The 18,969-nt window shown below is 40.3% G+C and overlaps 1 protein-coding gene across 1 annotated transcript in view; it reads left to right on the top strand.

Annotated features, from left to right (window-relative positions):
- The window catches only part of DNAH6 (dynein axonemal heavy chain 6), a 236,789-nt gene extending 218,038 nt beyond the window's left edge, over positions 1-18,751 (top strand). Inside the window, exons 70-76 of the mRNA XM_039852518.1 lie at positions 3,119-3,248; positions 5,830-5,957; positions 9,410-9,595; positions 10,136-10,208; positions 11,092-11,243; positions 14,910-15,132; positions 18,469-18,751. Coding sequence (XP_039708452.1) covers positions 3,119-3,248; positions 5,830-5,957; positions 9,410-9,595; positions 10,136-10,208; positions 11,092-11,243; positions 14,910-15,132; positions 18,469-18,572 — 996 coding nt within the window. The 3' untranslated portion in view covers positions 18,573-18,751. The remainder of the gene's footprint in view (positions 1-3,118; positions 3,249-5,829; positions 5,958-9,409; positions 9,596-10,135; positions 10,209-11,091; positions 11,244-14,909; positions 15,133-18,468) is intronic.
- The last annotated feature ends 218 nt before the right edge of the window (positions 18,752-18,969 follow it).

Consider the following 18,969-nt stretch of genomic DNA (forward strand, 5'->3'; position numbering starts at 1 on the left):
TGTTGCTTGTTTTGGATTTGTGAACCTTTGAGAGATTTTAGGAAGGTCCACAGCATGAGTCAAGACAGGTCATTTGAATGGAAAAGTCACTGGAAGCAACTTGCTTGGACCTGCAAGTTGGATGGGATAGGGTCTCAAGGAATCACCAGAGTGAAGCAAATGGTATTAGCCAGTTGGTACTCAGATATTGCACCCATCTGCATGTGCAGGCTTGGTATGAGGAGGGCTCAACAGAGGAATAATGGCTTCTGCTAGCTCTTCTGTCTGAGAGAAACCTGCCCCTCCAGCCCTTTCCCTGAAGCCAGATAATTCAGTTCCTCCCCATTTGTCTCTGGTGCCTTTCAAGCTGCTTCCCCAGTGCTGGAGTTAAGAGCAAGTGAGTCCATCTGTGAGTAAGTGCATGAGCATGCCCTTTAAAAGGAACACCTGGAACTCCAGCCATCCTCAGTCTCACTCAACCACAGTCTCTGCTTGTTTTCACAGTCAGAATTTTTGGGGACTTTTCTTCCTGGCACTAGAACTCTGGCTGGGGAGCCATGTATGGGGCTGGAACCCCTCACTGCTCAGGCATGGGAGAGTGGACCTCAGCAGCTGAGATATCCCTCCCAGTTTTCAACTGCCACATGTGGGTGTGTGGGACCAACCCATTCCTCATCTTCACCCCTGCTACCAGTCTTCTATGGCTTCCACTGTTATCCTTCATTATAGAACTTTTGTTCAGCTAGACTTTGGGTGATTCTCAATGATGGTTGATTTCTGTTTTGGTTGTAATTTTGAAGTGGTAATGGGAAGAGGCGAGCATAGCATCTACTTATGCCACCATCATGACTGAAAACCAGAAACTACTTTTTACCTATTAAACTTTAAAAAACTTTTTAAGAAATGATATCAATTCTTGCAAAGATAGAGAAAGACAGGTCCTCTGATACACTATTTTTGGGAGTGTAAATTGATACAGGGTTTTTAGAAATCATTGCAGTAATAAACCAGTTAAAAATACTCCTTTGATAATATATACATTTTTTTAATTAAGTTTATTGGGGTAACATTGGTTAATACAATTATATAATTTTCACATATACATTATCATTTGTCATCTGTATATTCTATTGTGTGTTTACCACCCAAAGTCCAGTTTCCTTCAGCTACCGCATATTTGATCCCCTTTACCCACTTCACCCTCCCCCTAAAACCTATATTTGACCCCTTTTAAATCAACCTCCCTCCCTCCCCCCACCCTAGTAACCACTACTCTACAGTCCTCTGGTAACCACTAGCCTATAGTCCATGTCCATGAGTCTCTGTTTGTTTATCTTATTCATTTGTTGCTTTTTAGGTTTATATCCCACATATAAGTGATATCATGTGATTTTCTACCTTTTTCAGTCTGGCTTATTTCACTTAAAATGATTATCTTGAGGTCCATCTATGTTGTCAAAAATGGCAGTGTTTCATCTCTTCTTATGGTTGAGTAATATTCCATTGTATATATGAACCAAAACGTCTTTAGTCAGTCATCTATTGTAGAACACTTAGGTTGCTTCCATGTCCTGGCCACTGTGAATAATGCTGCTCTGAACATTGGTGTGTAAATATCTTTTCGGATATGGGTTTTCAAGTCTTTGGGGTAAATACCCAGTAGAGGGATTGCTGGATCATATGGTAGATCAATTCTTAGTTTTTTGAGAAACCTCCATACTGTTTTCCATAGTGGCTGTACCAATTCGCAGTCCCACCAGCAGTGTATGAGGGTTCCTTTTTCTCTGCATCCTCTCCAACATTTGTTATTACTTGTTCTGTTGATTATAGCCATTCTAACAGGTGTGGTTTTGATTTGTATTTCCCTAATAGCTAGCGATGTTGAGCATCTTTTCATATATTTGTTGGCCATTTGTATGTCCTCTAGGGAGAAGTGTCTGTTCAGTTCCTCTGCCCATTTTTTGATTAGATCTTTTTTTTTTTTTTGGAGTTATATGAGTTCTTTTTATATTTTGGATATTAGACCCTTATTGGAGGTGTTGCTTGCAAATATATTTTCCCATTCGAATGGTTGTCTCTTTACCTTGTTGATGATTTCTTTTGCTGAGCAAAAGATTTTTAGTTTGACGTAGTCCCATTCATTTATTTCAGCTTTTACTTCCCTTGCCTTTGAGGTCAAATTCATAAAATCTTCTTTAAATCCAAAGTCCTTGAGTTTAGTTCCTATGTTTTCTTCTATGCATTTTATCGCTTCAGGTCTTATATTCAGGTCTTAATCCATTTTGAGTTAATTTTGGTGTGTGGTGATAGACAACAGTCTAGTTTCATTCTTAGTAATATGTAATTGAAAGAATTTATAAGATAGTGGATGAAATTCCTATATGGATATTCTATTCACAGAGTTCTATAATATCAAAAAACTGGAAATGTCCAAAAAGTAGATAAACAAACTGGTGCACTCATACCACTGAGTATCACAAAGTCACTTAAGGCATAATTCATGAAGATTTTTCAGTGATATGAGAAAATGTTCATGAATTTGAAAAAGAATGAATACTAAATTGTATAGGCTGAATTTTTTTTAACTATATGCACACATATAGAGAAAATGTCCAAGATAGAGGGAAAAAGAAGATAAACTAAAGTTATAAACATCTCTGGAAAGCAGGATCATGAAAATTTTTTCTTTATACCTTTCTGTGTTTTCTAAATTTTCTATAATAAGCCATAATACTTTTCCAATTAAGAAAAGTTATTTAAATAAAAGTGTATTCTAAAACTCAACTCTCATTATTTCTTCCTCACTTTCGTAACTGCCTTTTAAATGATTAGCTAAAAAATTTTAAACATTTTTTATTGTGGTAAAATATATAACATAAAATTTATCATTTTAGATATTGTAAGTAAGTTTAATAGTATTAAGTATTCACAATGTTGTTCAACCAAAAATAAATATAACACCAATTCTATATTTCCAATGAGCATGTTTTATCAACTCTATCTTCAACATAAAAAAATAGAAAAATAGAAATTCCTTGTTTTTGATAACTGCTCTTTTTTCAGTAAGTAAACTATATGTGCTGCAAAATTATTTTTTGAGAATTTGAGTAATCACTGTTCTCTCTTCCCACCCTTATAGTACAAAGAGACCAACACTTTAATCAACATTATACTTGAAATTCAGCCAAGGTCATCTTCTGGTGGAGGGGGAAAAAGTAATGATGAAATTGTCCAAGAATTTGTTACTTCTGTCCAGACCAGAGTTCCAGGTAATAAATAATTCCTAGCATTTGTATATAATGAGACTTTTAAGAATAAACTCAGAGAGCTGAGTGATAAACAGGTATATAAATCTATATCTTATGTAGACTTTTCTTTAAGTAGAGAGCTCTTCTGATGTGATGCTCTCCATTTATAAACTAGAAGCCTACAGCACCTTGGCATCTCAACTGCCAAAAGCATAAGGAACAAGTTAGTTTTCAGCCCAATATAACTTTAGCCTGACTTCTTCCTATGTTTCCAAATGTCTCTAGATCTGTGTCGTCCGAGAGAATAGCCACTAGCCACAATGTGGCTACTTAAATTTAAATAAAACTTAAAATTCATTTTCTCAGTTGCATTGGCCACATTTCAAGTGCTCTCATGTTGGATAATGCAGATAAAGAACATTTATATTATCATAAAATATGCTATTGGACAGCTTTGCTCTAGAATCCATGTCATATTTTTCTCTTTAAGAGAAATAGCCAAATTAATTTCACCTTGTTTTTTAATGAATTAAGTTATTCTCCTGAATGATCACAGAGATCCACTTTCACATTTGTCTTAAAATGACTGTAGACTTAGATTTTTTAATCTATTATTCATGGTTGGAAGAGATGTAATTTTAGGAAAATGAAAATTGAGGTAGAAAAATAAAACAGTGACTGTAAAAGTAAACTGTGTTTCTCTCTCTATTCACAATAATTCTGACACCAAATGAATGGCTCTTCCCCTAGTGTTAAACAGTTCTCCAACTCTCTGGACACCAAATGGGTGTCCTACAATTCAGTTATAACACTGTCCAGAGTTAGCATAGACTCCGCAGGTTAAAGGCTCAGTCCCACAAGAGTGCCCCCGACTTCAGATGCCAATTACAAATCCCAGGTTGTGACCCGTACTTCTGACCAACCACCTATAAATTAAGAGTTCTCACAATTCCTTTCTTGGGGTCAGTAATTTTCTAGAATAACTCACAAAACTCAGGGTAACAGTAATATTTACCAGTTTAATTTTTAAAATATCCCTGAGTCCAGGAGCTTCTATCCCCATGGAGTCAGGACGCACCACCCTCCTGACACATAGATACGTTCACCAACCCAGAAGCTCTCCAGACCCCTTCGAGTTAGGGTTTTTACGGAGGCTTCACTACACAGGCATGGTTGACTAAATCACTGGCCTTTGGCGATTAGCTCAGCCTCCAGCCCCTCTCTTTTCCCAGGAGGTCAGCGAGTGAAGCTGAAAGTTCCAACCCTCTAATCACATGGTTGGTTCTGCTGACAACCATCACCTCTATGCTTAGGGGCTTTCCAAAAGTCAACTCATTAACATAAACTCAGACGAAGTTCAAAGGAGATTGTTAATAAAAAACAAAAGATGCTCCTTTTACCTTTACCACTCAAGAGCTATTTCAAGAGCCAGGGTTAAAAACCAAATATTACAAAAAGTGATGCCTCTATCACTCTGATCACTTAGGAAATTTCAAGGGTTTTAGGAGCTCTGACAAGGAGCTAGGGGTGAAGACCAATATATATGTTTCTTATTATATCACAGTGTCACAGAGTGAGTGTTGCCAATACTCTTTAAAGCTCCCAGAAAAAAAAGCCCTGCTTAAGCTCAGAAGCCAGTTATCTGAATCCTAAAACAGGCCTCAAAAGAATCTCTTCTTGAGTAGAGTTCTGTTGGTGTTGAAGCAAACCGAGTCAGTTATTTTAAAAAGCAATTTTTAATAAATATAAGATGGAGAACTGGGTGAAAAGGGGATGAAGATGGATAGATGGATGGAGAGATAGTGCACTTGTCTCATAGAATTTCATTGACACCTAGAAAGAAGGTTTTTCTCTCCAAGCTTCATAAAGCTTATACTTTTACTGTGAAATGATAAGCATTGCAGTTGGCTCAACAAGAGAACTGAGGGTATGGAATAGCACAGACCACAGACATGTGACCCCAGCATTGTGAACACAAGGGTCTGGACTAATTCAAACTGCTGTGTGATTTTTCTACTGCAGCCAAAATGTGAGTGGTTAAGAAGTAATTCGATATACGTATTTCACAGCCACTTGTTTACTCTCGCTTTACTCAGATATTCAAGAAAATGCACTTCCTTTATTTCTTATAGCTTATATGAGCCTCCATTTGCTGGATTGTAGGGGGAAAAAAAAGAGCACAATTTTCAGTCCAGCTTGAATCTTGGAGCTGTTTCATAATCCAGTTGGTCCCTTTGAATTATACTGAGTCGCTTGGAATAAATGTTAATTCTCTCTCATTTCTCAGTCTCCCATCCCCAACCTCTCCTCTCCCAGGTGCAATGCAGGTGTGCAGGGAGGAGTGAGGCTTACACACTGCATGGCAGAGAAGACTCAGGGTCCCTGGCACCTCTGGTCTCAGGGATGTCCCTTGCCTACCAGGTATCTGCTTACCCAAATAGCATTTGCCACCGACATCTGCGTGGCCTGATTCCCTTTCAACATAGTCTCAAACCCAGAAGTCAACTTTAAGGCAGGTTATGAAAAGTGAATTACAAAAGCAATATGATGAGGACAGAAATCAATGATAATTGATCTGAGGAATCGGTTCTGTGTGTTTCAGAATTACTAGAAATGGAGAGTGCTTCCGAGAGCCTTTTCATCAAGGATCCTCAAGGACGCCTTAACTCCCTCACCACGGTCCTTGGACAAGAAGTGGACCGATTTAACAGCCTGCTGAAGTTAATACATGTATGTGCTCTCACTGACATCATTCTATGGAGTATCAAAGCTGTGTAGAGAATTATATAATAACATGAGTGTGCTTCGAATTTTCCATTCCCATCATTTCAACATTCTCCTTTGAATATGCTTATAACTCTTAAAACTCAACTTGTTTAAAATTGAATTTACCCTCCCCTAACAAGCTTGCATTCCCTCTCTAATAATGGCTTCATGAATATGGGACATTACAAATCCTTAGTCTCTTCATTATCCTAACTTATACCCTTAGAATTATCATTATAGACTAAAAATTTGGTCGGGGACCTAAGCATTCAATAAGAGAGATTTATTTAATAACATAGTCTTTATGAAGACTATGAAAACCAGAGTTTCATGAAGTATGGGCCACAAAACACCTGCATTAGAATCTGCTATACTGCATGTTCAAAATGCAGACTCACGATCCCACTCCAGACCCAAGGGGGAATTCCTGAAGAAATTCCAGGGAATACAAATAAATAAGCTCCCTCAAATGATTTCACTGCAAGTATGGCTCAAGGACAACTATTTGATCCTTTGCTCAGGAATACTTTCTCTCTAGATGGCCTTGAATTTATAATGATAACTAAACACCTTCCTGGTTTCTCTGTGCATAACTCTGATAAGGGAAACACAAAAACTGTTAGAGACCAAATAGTGAACAGTAACAGGAAATTTTTTTACTGCCAAACAGGGAACCAAATACCTAGCAGAGAGTCAAGGCTCATTGATAAAACTGGGGAAGACAGGTGTGGTAAATCTTTTAAAGCCAAAACCATCTGTCCCCTATTAGAAATACAAAGTCTGCAAATGTTACTGGTTGGCTGGCAATGCCCAGGCTTGTGGGTTAGGGGGACCTTGGGGCAGTTTAGTATATGAAGTCCTCGTCTGAGACTATGGCATCTAGTCAGGTATACTACTGTGTCAGCAGGCCAAGTAGCCAGGTCAGGGCTTATCACCTTCTATATTAAATAAATCAGGGTACAGACTAAGCTCCTATTATGAAGACCCCCAAGTACAGTGGCCAAAACAAGATAGAAATTCACTTCTCTCTCAGCTAACTGCCCAGAGGGAGCCCTGTCTAGGGCAGGTAGTTAATCTTGCTTTCTGAGCTTGTTGAGGGATCCCAGCTGGAGGATTGGCTCTTCCTGCCTTAACAGGTAGCTTCCATCTCTGGGTCTAAGGTAGCTGCTCCAATTGTCCCCTTTTGCCAGTCAGTGTGGGGAAAGAGGGCTTAGGGAAAGCAGCTTCCTCATAAAAATATGATCCAGAAGTTGCATACATCATTTCTTCTTGTATTAGCCAAAATTTGGTCACATGGCCACACCAAAGCTTTAAGCATGGCTAAGAATTATAGTCTCTGGGTAGATTGCTCTATGCCCAATTAAAACTAAGGAAGGCAGTTACTATTGTTCAAAGGAAGACAAGGAGATGGATACTGCTCATCTCTTGCCTCTTCCACACCATGACCTTTTACCCACTTGAAGGTAGACAAGTGTAAATGTCACTTCCTCCATAAATCTTCCTGGAACAGCAGCCCTTCCCTCAACCACCAGATGACTTAGGAGCACCTCTTCTGGGCTTCATCATTTCCAGTTTCTGTGCCTATCACTGTACATACCACATTGTTTTATAATTACTCCTCCACGAGTATGGCTTCCCCAATAGAAATTAAACTTTTTAAAGAAAAAGGGGCTGGCATATTAGTCATTTCTGTTTCTCTAGTGCCCAACACATGCTAAATCTTCCATGAATATTTGAATGCATGAATAAACAAATGTTCTTCTCAGGCTTCCCTGTGGTCACTTCTTGTGGTCAAACAATAATGTCCACCAATAGTAGAGGAATTCACCTCATGGAAGTAGAAGCGGGGGGAACCTGGGAAAAAGGAGCCTGCTAGGCAGTCCAGAATCAGAGCAGAGCACTCCCATTTGAGGGAGGGATGGCGACCACCACTGCATACTGGGCCTGCACCAGATATCTTCCTCATCCTGACCTCTGCCCGGTCCAGCCTGGCCCCAGCTCTGTCCCAGTCTCACCTTCACTTTGCCCAGGGACCAGCAAGGCAGCACTATGGTGGCAGTAAGGAAGGCCAAGGGGAGGCAGCACCACCCAGGGCCTTGGAGCTGCTATATTGGCGAGCTCACTCTCCTCCAGATAGTTACAGAACTGTGAGTCAGGACAGGTCCTAGGAGAGACAAGGCTACCCTGTTATTTAGGCTTCTAGCCATATGGAAGAACATTTTAAAATGCACTTTCCCCCATCAAATACACCTGTGTGTTAGCTGCTCCCTCTGCGAGAACAGGCTGCATTGTGACCTGTTTACTTTAAGCAGACCTAGAAGGCGCTAGCAGCCTGATCCCTCCACCTCTCTAGTTTAAGCATTCTTTCTGCGTTTTAGGTAAGTCTTCTCTGCTATCTTTTTCCATTTTCAGTGTCTAAGATGTGGTACTGTTTTGACTCTGGCAGAGGACCTTTTAAATCTTTAAAGGCTTTTTTAATCTTTAAACCACTGCTACATTCTGCTGCAAATGGTTCCTCAGATCATAAGGGAAAATCTAATTAAAACTTCATTTTTATACCACCGCCTCTTGTGAAAAGACGGGAGGAGGGGAATAACTCTATGCAGGAATGGAAGGATGACTAGGCTTGTGTCCACATACCGCCTATCTCTAGACCTATGTGCATATGGTCCCAGGCCTTATTTTGTTTTTTTAATCAACATAAATTTGGCCTCTAACACCTTCCTATAATACTTGGCAGTAGTTTTCACAAAACTGGAACCTACGAAGGCCATTCCAATCTATCTGCCCTGCCTCTGTCTTTAGCCCAGTGGCAAATATTACCCTGTACTTCCATGGCTGCTGCCGGCCTCTGTCTTTCATTGAAGTGAGGAGAGGATAAGGGGTGTGTCGTAAGGAAGTGTTTCTGGTACCAGGAGACTCTGGCATCAGCCAAAAGATTGGTCTCATCTAAGAATCTCCCCTTTCTGCTATAACTCATGGGGCTATGGGCAGAGTTGGCCCCTGGCATGAGGTCCACCCCACATCCTCACCCCTCCCCCACAGTTCCCAAATCACTAACCATCAGGTCTATTCCTCCTTTGGCCTGGACAGTGGTATTTCTCAAAATCATTTCTCTACGTTTCTGGGGACATTTATCCTATTTCTCTTCTTTCCACTTCATTGGATTCTGCTATTAACTGCCTGAATGCCCACCCTACCCTACCCCCCTGCCACCTCCAGATCTTACACAACCTGGTCACATGTAAAACTGTATGGAAGATCAGAGAGTCTGACGCAGCAGATGGTAAGCAGAGAGGATGGAACCCAGCAAGAGTGCCTTTCAGCACAAGGCAGCACCCACCACCACAAACGGGTGTCATTCCCACTTGACAATTACATCTGTGGAGGGCACCAACCTTTTTTTTTTCTTTCAGACATCTCTAGAAACACTCGACAAAGCCATTGCTGGACTTGTGGTGATGTCCGAAGAAATGGAAAAGGTGTATAACAGTTTCCTCAACAACCAGGTCCCCTCTTTGTGGTCCAACACGGCCTACCCATCCCTGAAACCACTGGGGTCATGGGTCAAAGACCTTATTCTGAGGACCTCGTTTGTGGACGTAAGAAAATGCTTTCTTTTGGGTTTGATGAATCTAGTAACAGTTGGCCCTAAGGTGCTTAGAAAGCCCTAGCTAACTGAAATATCAACAACCCTTGAGGGGTCATCGGAGCCCAAAGAAACAGAAACTTGTAGAATGGCATCACTTTAAACATCTTATGTTTATTATAATGTAGTTTGTCCTTAGCCTTTATCCCAAGATACCATTTTAATTCCATGCCATTCTTGGAGTTTCAGATTCAGTTCATGGGACCCCACTGTGAGGAACAGAACCAAGCTGAAATGGATGGGTCCAAACTTCAAGTGTGACCTTGCTGTCATTTCCTTCTTCTATACTCTCTATAATAACCAGATTCTGGGTTTGTGGTCAGGGTGGTGGGCGAGGAAGGGGGACAGGGCAGACATTAAGAACGGGGCTGGTGACTAACTCAGAATTAGTTTAGATTCTGCCTCCTGAGAGGCCCTCCAGAATAGGACTGATTTAAATGACAAATGCCATCTCAGAAAGCCAATACATTATGGTGTAATGTTTCTCCTTTAGTTGTGGCTCAAAAGAGGACAGCCTAAGTCCTTCTGGATCTCCGGTTTCTTCTTTCCTCAAGGATTTCTAACAGGTACTAGTGCTTTCCCTAGAAAAATCCCACAGGAAAGATCATGATTTGTTACATACTGAGTTTCTAGGAACTGGCAAAATGGCATGGCTGCTAATGGCCTAACAATGGGGCTGTTGATTATAGAGGGAAGTCCAATAAGACGCTGCTCTTCCTCGCTTGCTCGGGAAAAGAATGGCAGAAATAGCAGATGTCCCCCAACCTGCCCTTCTCAAGTTCTGCAAATGCAAACATCTCTGCCCCTGTGAATGCACAGTGTGCCCCATGCGGCCCGTGCTCTAGGGCACCACATGCTCTCCACCTGCTCTAGCCCCGATTCTGAGCAGCCGCCTTCCCTCTAAAAAATACTCTTTTAAAAAATATATTTTTTCAATTATAGTTGACTAAAAAAAACTCTTGATCTCCCTCCAGCAGCCAGGGGTGGGAAGAGGGAATTCCAAGGGTTTCTCCTAAAGATCCCCAGAGTGGGACAGGGCATCTGGACTACTGGATGCTAATTAGTTGAGCCCTTAATCTCTCTCATTCTGAATCTCTAATAAACAGCCCATACAAGGCAAAGCTGAGCAAGACTGTAAAGCTGGGAAGATTGGGCTCTTGAAACTCCCGCACTGATCTGTCTCCCTCACGGGCAGACTTAGTTTTCTCTCTCTCTTCCCAACCACAAACAAAATATGTTCATGTGTTGGTTCTGCCCCTCTCACTTTATTACTCACAGACTTCCTGTCCCAATGAATTAACTCAAAATAAAGTGTTAATGATTGAGTCTTCTCGATGGAGGGAAAGCTCTCTAACGCTAGAGCAGCCTGGCTGGGGAGAGTAGGGGCTGTGTTTGGGCAGTAGCAGTCTTATTTAAAGGACCTGTTTTTCTGATTTTTTATATTTACAGGAACTCTTCAAAATCATGCTCGGAAATACAATTTGCCTATAGACGAGCTGAGTTTCAAGTACAACATGATTCCTATCTATCGGGATCAAGCTGCAGTTATAGAAGCTGCCAAGACAGTGCAGTTTGGACAAGAACTGCCCATGGACATAGAGGTATTGTCCCCCTGACTGTTGTTACAGCAAAGCAGCTTCTGTCCTGTTGTTCAGTATCTCAGCAACCTCCCCAGCCCCTTCTACCTCCCCATATGTGACTCCCAGGATGGGACTCACACCCCCGAGACGAGCTCCCCAATGAACGATAACTAGATAGGGGTGGCCTAAATTAATCTATTCTGTAGAAAAATTCTTAAAGCAATATCGTTCTATTTCTTCATATACTAATTTGGTTCTGAACCCAATTTCAAGGTGGGGCAGTGGGTGGGGAGGGTTTCTACACCAACAAGCAGTTCTCAAACACCAGCTAGGTGTCCTACACTTCTCAATTCTGACACTACTCTGGAGAGCATCAGATCCCACAGGTTAAGGGTTCAGTCCTACAAGACTGCATCCCCCATTTCAAATGCTAGTTGTAAGCCCAGGTTGTCACCTGTACTTCTGACCAATTGGCTGTAAATCAGAGATTCCCATGACCCCCTCCTGGGATTCAATTAACTCATTGGAGTGGCTCACAGAAGTCAGAGGAACTTTTTACTTAACTAGGATACTGATTTATTATAAAAGGATATAACTCAGGATGGAAGAGATGCACAGGGCAAGGTATGAAAAGGGCACGGAGCTTCCATGCCCACTCCATGCAAGCCAAAAATCTTCCATGCCCACTCCATGCAAGAGCTTCAGGTTGACCAACCTGAAGCTCTCCAAACCCAATCCTTTTGAGTTTTTATGGAAGCTTCATTCCATAGCCATGATTGATTAAATCATTGGCCACAGGTGATTAAACTAAATCTCTAGTTCTCTTCTCCCCAGAGGTTGGGGGTTGGGAGCACACACTGAAAGTTGCAACCCTCTAATCATATGGCTGGCTCCACTAGCAACCAGGCCTACGCTTAGGTGCTTTCCAAAAACTGCCTCATTAACATAACAAAAGACACCCCCACTAACACTCTCAACACTTAGGAAAGTCCCAGGGTTTTGGGAGCTGTGATTCAGAACCAAGGAACAAGACCATATATATATGAGAAAAGTATTTTGGTTATCCAAATGACCAAATATATATTTTTCTTATAAATCACAATATCACAGATACCTACAGTAACTTTCTCTTTGTGGAGGCAATATAGCAAGAGATCAAAAGCAAGTATTTCAGAATTAGGCAGGCCTGAATTTAAATTGACTGTCCCCCTTGCCAGCTATGTGTGCTAGAGCGATTACTAACATGTCTGCACCTCAGTGTTCTCACCTGTAAAATGGGGCCGATGCCCCCATCTTCAGAGTTGCAGTGCAGTATAAGTGAACCTGCGGATGTTGTGTTACCCACACGTAGTGCACTCACAATAAATAACTGTTATTACAGTCTGAATTACCTGTGTCATTCATTCAGCTGTCTCCTAGCACAATTGATACTCTAGCTGCATACATTATAAAACTACATTACAGAACTAACAGAAACACACTAAGGATGCAGTTTAAACTCTTTGCTCACATAGTTTACTCTCTTTAGAGCAGAGGCTCTCAAAGTAGGGTCCCCAGACCAGTAGCGTCAGCATCCCCTGGGAACTTATCAGAAATGCAAATTCCAATGACTCATTCCAGACCTACAGAAACTCTAGGCTGGGACCCATAAATAACCAGTGCTACATGGGGTTCTTAGCCTACTAAGATTTGAGAACCACTGCTCTAGAATGCAGGTTAAAATCAACTGCAGCACTTTTAATAAATCCCAATGGCCAGGCCACATCCCAATTACATCAGAATCATCCCAATTACATAAGGCAGCATTATTTTTTAAAGCTCCCCTGGTGATTCTAGTGTACAATCAGGGATGAGAACCACTGCTGCCAATCTGAGCTGCTCAGCTTAAATGTGCTGAGATTTTGATGGGGGAGAGGAGCCTCTGCCTTAAATCACCTGTCTACCCCAATGGGCTTTATAAATATAATTATCTATATGTGCCATGAAATCAAAGATTTGTTCTTGCCAGTAAAGTACTCACTAACCAATCGGCGGAGTTGGGGTGAGTGGCTTTTACTAACCTTTCCCTAATATTTCATGGTATTTGTAGGAATTGCTCCTGGGTAATTCTATCAGTATCCACTCTACTCAGATCTAATTGATCTATTCTTTGCCCTGGTTAGCAAAATCGCACACAGATCATATTGATCCCATGCTCATGGCTTACTCCTTAAAATCCTATAACCCCATCTCTCTTAACTGCCTATATCTTAAAATGACAATATAAAAGCTAATGTATTCAAGGAAATTTGTTTCAGGATCAAAATATTTTTTAAATAAGTGTAAAATAAATTTAGAGATGTACTCCTCATTATTTTGACACTTCTGAGTCAAGAGGGTGTCCCAGGCCAATGTCAGGAATAATTGAGGCTGTGGAAAAGCAGAACTACACCCAAGAACAATAAGCCTCACTGAGGCCTTCCAGGATGCTGGCCCTGCTCTGTGCCTAGCACGCTCTATCTGCCACATAGACCGACTCTGATGGACAGGAGTTTACAGTGACACCAGGGCCTCTGTCCCGACACTCCACCCCAGCCCACACCATATCTCCACCAGGGTCATATGCACTAAGATGTGATTGTGCCTTAGAACCTCTGCCTTCTGTGGGACTTCATATTGTAAAGCTGGCCCATCTCCTGGCCCTCCCAGCAAATGTCTGCAAGAGACGGTTTTTAGACAGCTCCAGTTCTGTTATAAACAAGCAGAGCCACTGTTAGCCCATTTGCCACCTCTGTGCAGTTTAAGAAAAGGTACTCCCTCAGGCAGAGGCCCAGATGGTTCCTACACATGGCTTGGCAAGTGGATGCAGGATGGTTTTCAACCTCTACTCAGGCAAACCTGCACAAACGTACATAGCAGCCCCCAAAACAGGAAGGCCCACTGCACTCAAGACACTTGAAAGTAAAGGCCAGCCAAAAGGAGCTTACTGTCCTTTTCATTCACTATAAAATACACTACTTATGTCCACACTGCTTGGTCCTCTGCATGTAGGTGTGAAGCTCCAATTATCCACCTATTCAAAATTTAGCCCCAGAACAGTGTTTGAGGAAAGGTGACACAGAAGCCCATAATTAGCATACATTGTACACCAGTTGTGATATTGAATCATAGGACACTGAAGGCAGAGTCAGTGCCTCTGTCTCCATCTCTCTAGTCTTCTCTCTCCTTTAATAGCAACATTAAAAATCAAGAATGATTTCTTTTGTAAAATAGGAACTTTCCATAGGTACTCTGCAAATATTACTGCAGACATATAATCTATCTGCTAAAAGGGCACCACTATCCTTCAAAGACCTTGTTAAAAAATAATAATAATAACAGATGATAATCACAGCCTTCTTATCCCATCTGCTTCCCATGAGAAGGGGAAATTCATAACAACATGATATCAGAGAGTCTGAAGCCCATGAATGGGTTTCTAGGAGTATCCTCTATTAGATACATTGATGAAGTAGGAGATTTGGTGTCAAAGTGAGAAACAAGTTACTCTACCTTTTGGAGCCTCAATATTCTCCTCTCTAGAATGTAAGAAGAGCAATCTATAGCATGGTTCTTAGAATGAACTGAGGAGGACGTGAGACAGAGGAAGTGGCCCACAGCTGCCAATTCCCTTCTCCTCTCACATTTCAACTTCTGGGTGTGTTTCAGTTGCCCTCTCCTGAGGATGGTGTTCTCGTTCACGGAATGTTCATGGATGCTTCTCGATGGGACAATGATGAGATGGTGATAGAAGATGCATTGCCCGGACAGATAAATCCAATGCTGCCTGTGGTGCATTTTGAACCTCAACAAAATTACGAGCCAAGCCCAACACTTTATCACTCCCCACTTTATAAAACAGGGGCCCGGGCAGGAACACTCTCAACCACAGGTGAGGATGTTTTAACTTTGGTACAAATAATGACCAAATGCAAACTACAGTCAAAGCCCAAACACTAAGCGATAATGTGCAAAGATCTTGGGCCAATTAGCTAGGCTTAAAAATGAGGCCACTTATAACACACAAATTTATAAATGTAAATTCTGTTTATTTTAATACAGAGTGTGGATTGATATTTTAAAATTAGTGCATGCTTCTGTTAGTCTAATGAGTAGAAATAGAGTTCTTAAACAATAGCTTCTAATTTTAAAATGATGGACTAAGTGGACACTAAAATCTCTCGCCAAATCCATGGCAACTCATCAAGAGATTTAAAAATAAATTTTTAAATGGAATGCCATGCTGCAAAAAGGGAAATATGAGACCTGAACTGGATACAGCCCTGAAAAAAGGAATCAGATGAAAAGAAAGCATATCAACAAATAAGCTGAAGAATTAAATGTAGACAGCTAAAGAGTGAGCAAGGAGAAGGAACCGAGGAAATCTCTCAAAATACTTCACAATGTGATTTTTAAAAAAAGAGAGAATGACACTATGGAGAAGCCAAAATTTCCAACATCTATCTAGTAGGCAATGTAAAAGAAAGTAGAGAGATTATAAGAGTGATGTGTTTTTTTAAAAATAATAGCTAATAATTTCCCAGAAAAGAAGAAACATTTCAGTCCTCAGATTAAAAGATCTCACAACGTCCTGTTAGGGATAATTTTTAAAAATATAAACAGACAGATAATCAAATTTAAAAAAAAAAAAACCTAGATATATCAAAGTGATATTTAAGACTATCAGAATAAAGAAAATCCTCAAAGCAAAGAGATAAAATGTATTAACATGCTGTGAAATTAAAATTCCAGAGAATCGGACTGACACCAGACAACTCTTATTATCCAGAGTGCATATAAAAAGATAATAGAGAAATATCTCCAAAGGCCTGAGGGAAAAACAACTTTTAACCAAAATTGCAAATGCAACCAAATTATCATCCAAAAAGGAGGGTGTGATAAAGACAGTCTGGGATGTACAAAGGCTCTAAATTAATCACCACTTACTCTCTATTTCACACACACACACACACACACACACAGTGTTGAATCTAAAAATTTGACCATAAAAAGTATTTTAGTCATAATTTAGAACTAAATTTCTGTATGATAGAAATATGGGAGATGGGGCAGGGCGGAAAGAACTAAAAAATATTTCTCTTTTGAGTGGAGAATGTAAATACTGATGATATTTATTTTTCTAATTAAATCTTCAGTTAAAGTATGTTCTCTAAGAGTACTAAACACAATGCAACTAAAATAGACACTCCTATTACAAATCCAAAAAAGTATCAAAAAGCATTTTTTAAATTAATAATGGTATGTACAAGTTTTTATGTAGACATATGCTTTTATTGATCTTGGATAAATATCTAAGATGGAATGACTGGATCATGTTGTAGGTTTATGTTTAACTTTTTAAGAAACTGCCAAACTGTTTTCCAAAGTGGCCATACTATTAACATTCCCACTAGCAGCTAATGAGGGTTCCAGTTCCTCTACATTCTCATCACCACTTAGTATGATTAATCTTTTGGAGGATAGATAGGTAGATAGATAGATAGATAGATAGATAGATAGATAGATAGATAGATAGATAAATGATAGATAGATAATCAGACACAGACAGATAGTAGAATCTCATTGTGGTTTTAATTTGCATTTCCCTAATGACTAATGATATTAATCATCTTTTCTTGTGCTTATTTATTTATACCAGCCCTGATAAAGTGTCTGTTTAAATCTTTTGCCCATTTTTTAATTGAGTTATTTGTCTTATTATTGTCTATAATTCCAACAGGAACTCTGTCTTTTTGCCAAGAGGAACCAAGATAAGGTGGTAATTAAAATGATGTTGCACTGGCATAAGACTCAACAAAAAGATCAAATGCACTAGAGAGCTCAGCAGCACACTGTGCATATTTAGGAGCTTGACATAAGATAGCAGCATCATTTAAAACTGGTCAGAAAGAGAGAAATTACAAATGGTTGTGGGACAATTAATTATACCAAACTTAAATCCTTATACTACAAACAAAAATTAAGTTGCAGGTGGATTCTGTATACTTCATCATCACTAAATTTTAAAATTATTAAGCCTAAAGAACTAATTACTCTAAGTAATAAACATCAACGGCTGCTAACATCCCAAAAAAGAAAAACAATCAGATATAAGTTGCTTCCTGATGGAAGCACACACCACCTGTGAAGTATTCTTGCCAAAAAACTCAAACTTGAATGTGATCACACCTCTAACCACCCCTTTACAAGGATAGAGGAACATGTTTAAAATCACCACAGAGATGCCGTTAGCAAAATCCAGACTCTGGGAAACTTTACAGGACAAACAGCTTGGTTGTTTCAGCCAATATGTTACAAGAGGGTGGCAAAAGAAGCAGAGGGGTAACCTACCAATTGAAAGAGATTTAAGAGACACATCACTGTTGCCAAGTATGAACCTTATTTAAATCCCAAATCAAATTAATGGTTAAATATATATAGACTGCATATGTACTATAAAATGTCACTTAAGCACCAAGCAGGAAGTGGCATACAAAGGTAAGGAGAAGGCAGATATAAGGATTCTCTCCTGGGGACACCACCACCTTCCCCAACTTTCACACAGATAGGGTTTGCTATGAATACAGTGCCAAAAATAGTAACTCCTGTCTTGAGGGCAGGACCCTCTTCTTCTCATCCTGGTCCCGGCCCCCTCACACAGGCCCAGCCAGAATGAACAAACTATAAAAGTGACCTCTTACTTCAGATGTCCCAGAGCTGAGGATGAAATACCTATGACTGCACTTAGTCATTTCAGGAACCACAGTGCCTAACTGCAGGGTGAAAAAAGGATGGATGGATATAAATGGATATGGATATGGATATGGATATGGATATGGATATGGATATGGATATGGATATGGATATGGATATGTAAGGGATAGACAGATGGACAAACAGATGGACAAATAAATGGATGCTCAAACTACCAACTGCATTCCCTGAGTCCCATTAAAAGCTCAGGCTTGAATCTTAGTCATATTTCAGAGAACTTGAAACAATTCATAAGGTTATGCAAAGTCTAAGCTGGATGGATCCTAAAAGATCATATATTCTAACGTCTTCATTTTATAGAATATAAAATTGAAATCTGTAGAGGACTGTTTGCCCATCATCTTTGGAGGCAGAGTCAGATCTGAAATCCATGTGTCTTGACTCCCAGTACCTTACTCTGTAGTAAAAATTTTCTTAAAGTAGTGACCCTTTTTCCCTCTGTATCCTTAACTAGGTCATTCAACCAACTTTGTGGTAACCGTCCTTCTACCCTCCAAGCGGTCCACAGATTACTGGATTGCCAAGGGATCGGCTTTGCTCTGCCAGCTGAGTGAGTGAAAAGGTGCCACTTCTATGCTAAAAAAGAAGCAGACAGGCGATTTTTCCTGAAGTGGGTAAAGAGTCTACGTAACTTATCGTGGGGCAATACAATGTTACTTCTGATCTAAGGATAGTAAGTGTGGCTTTTAGTTCTCTGATAACCTAAAATAAAGTGTTTGAGTTTTTCTTTCTGTTGGTAATTCAAGCTCTGGTGTGAAAGCAGTGAGTTCAGCACCCACCTCTTAAACCTGCTCTCCCTCCCCCAAGCGAGAGCCAGGCGGCTTCCTGGGAGGTTTCCTGGGCAGTCAGAACTCAGCCTTCCTTACCCACACAGGTTTCCTTCCTCTGAATATGGATAAGAAAAGCCTGCTGTAAACGTCAGTCAGAGCCTTAACCATGGGAGGTTGATGTTGTT

Source organism: Pteropus medius, unplaced genomic scaffold (assembly GCF_902729225.1).
Source record: "Pteropus medius unplaced genomic scaffold, Ma_sr-lr_union100, whole genome shotgun sequence".
Classification (NCBI taxonomy): domain Eukaryota; kingdom Metazoa; phylum Chordata; class Mammalia; order Chiroptera; family Pteropodidae; genus Pteropus; species Pteropus medius.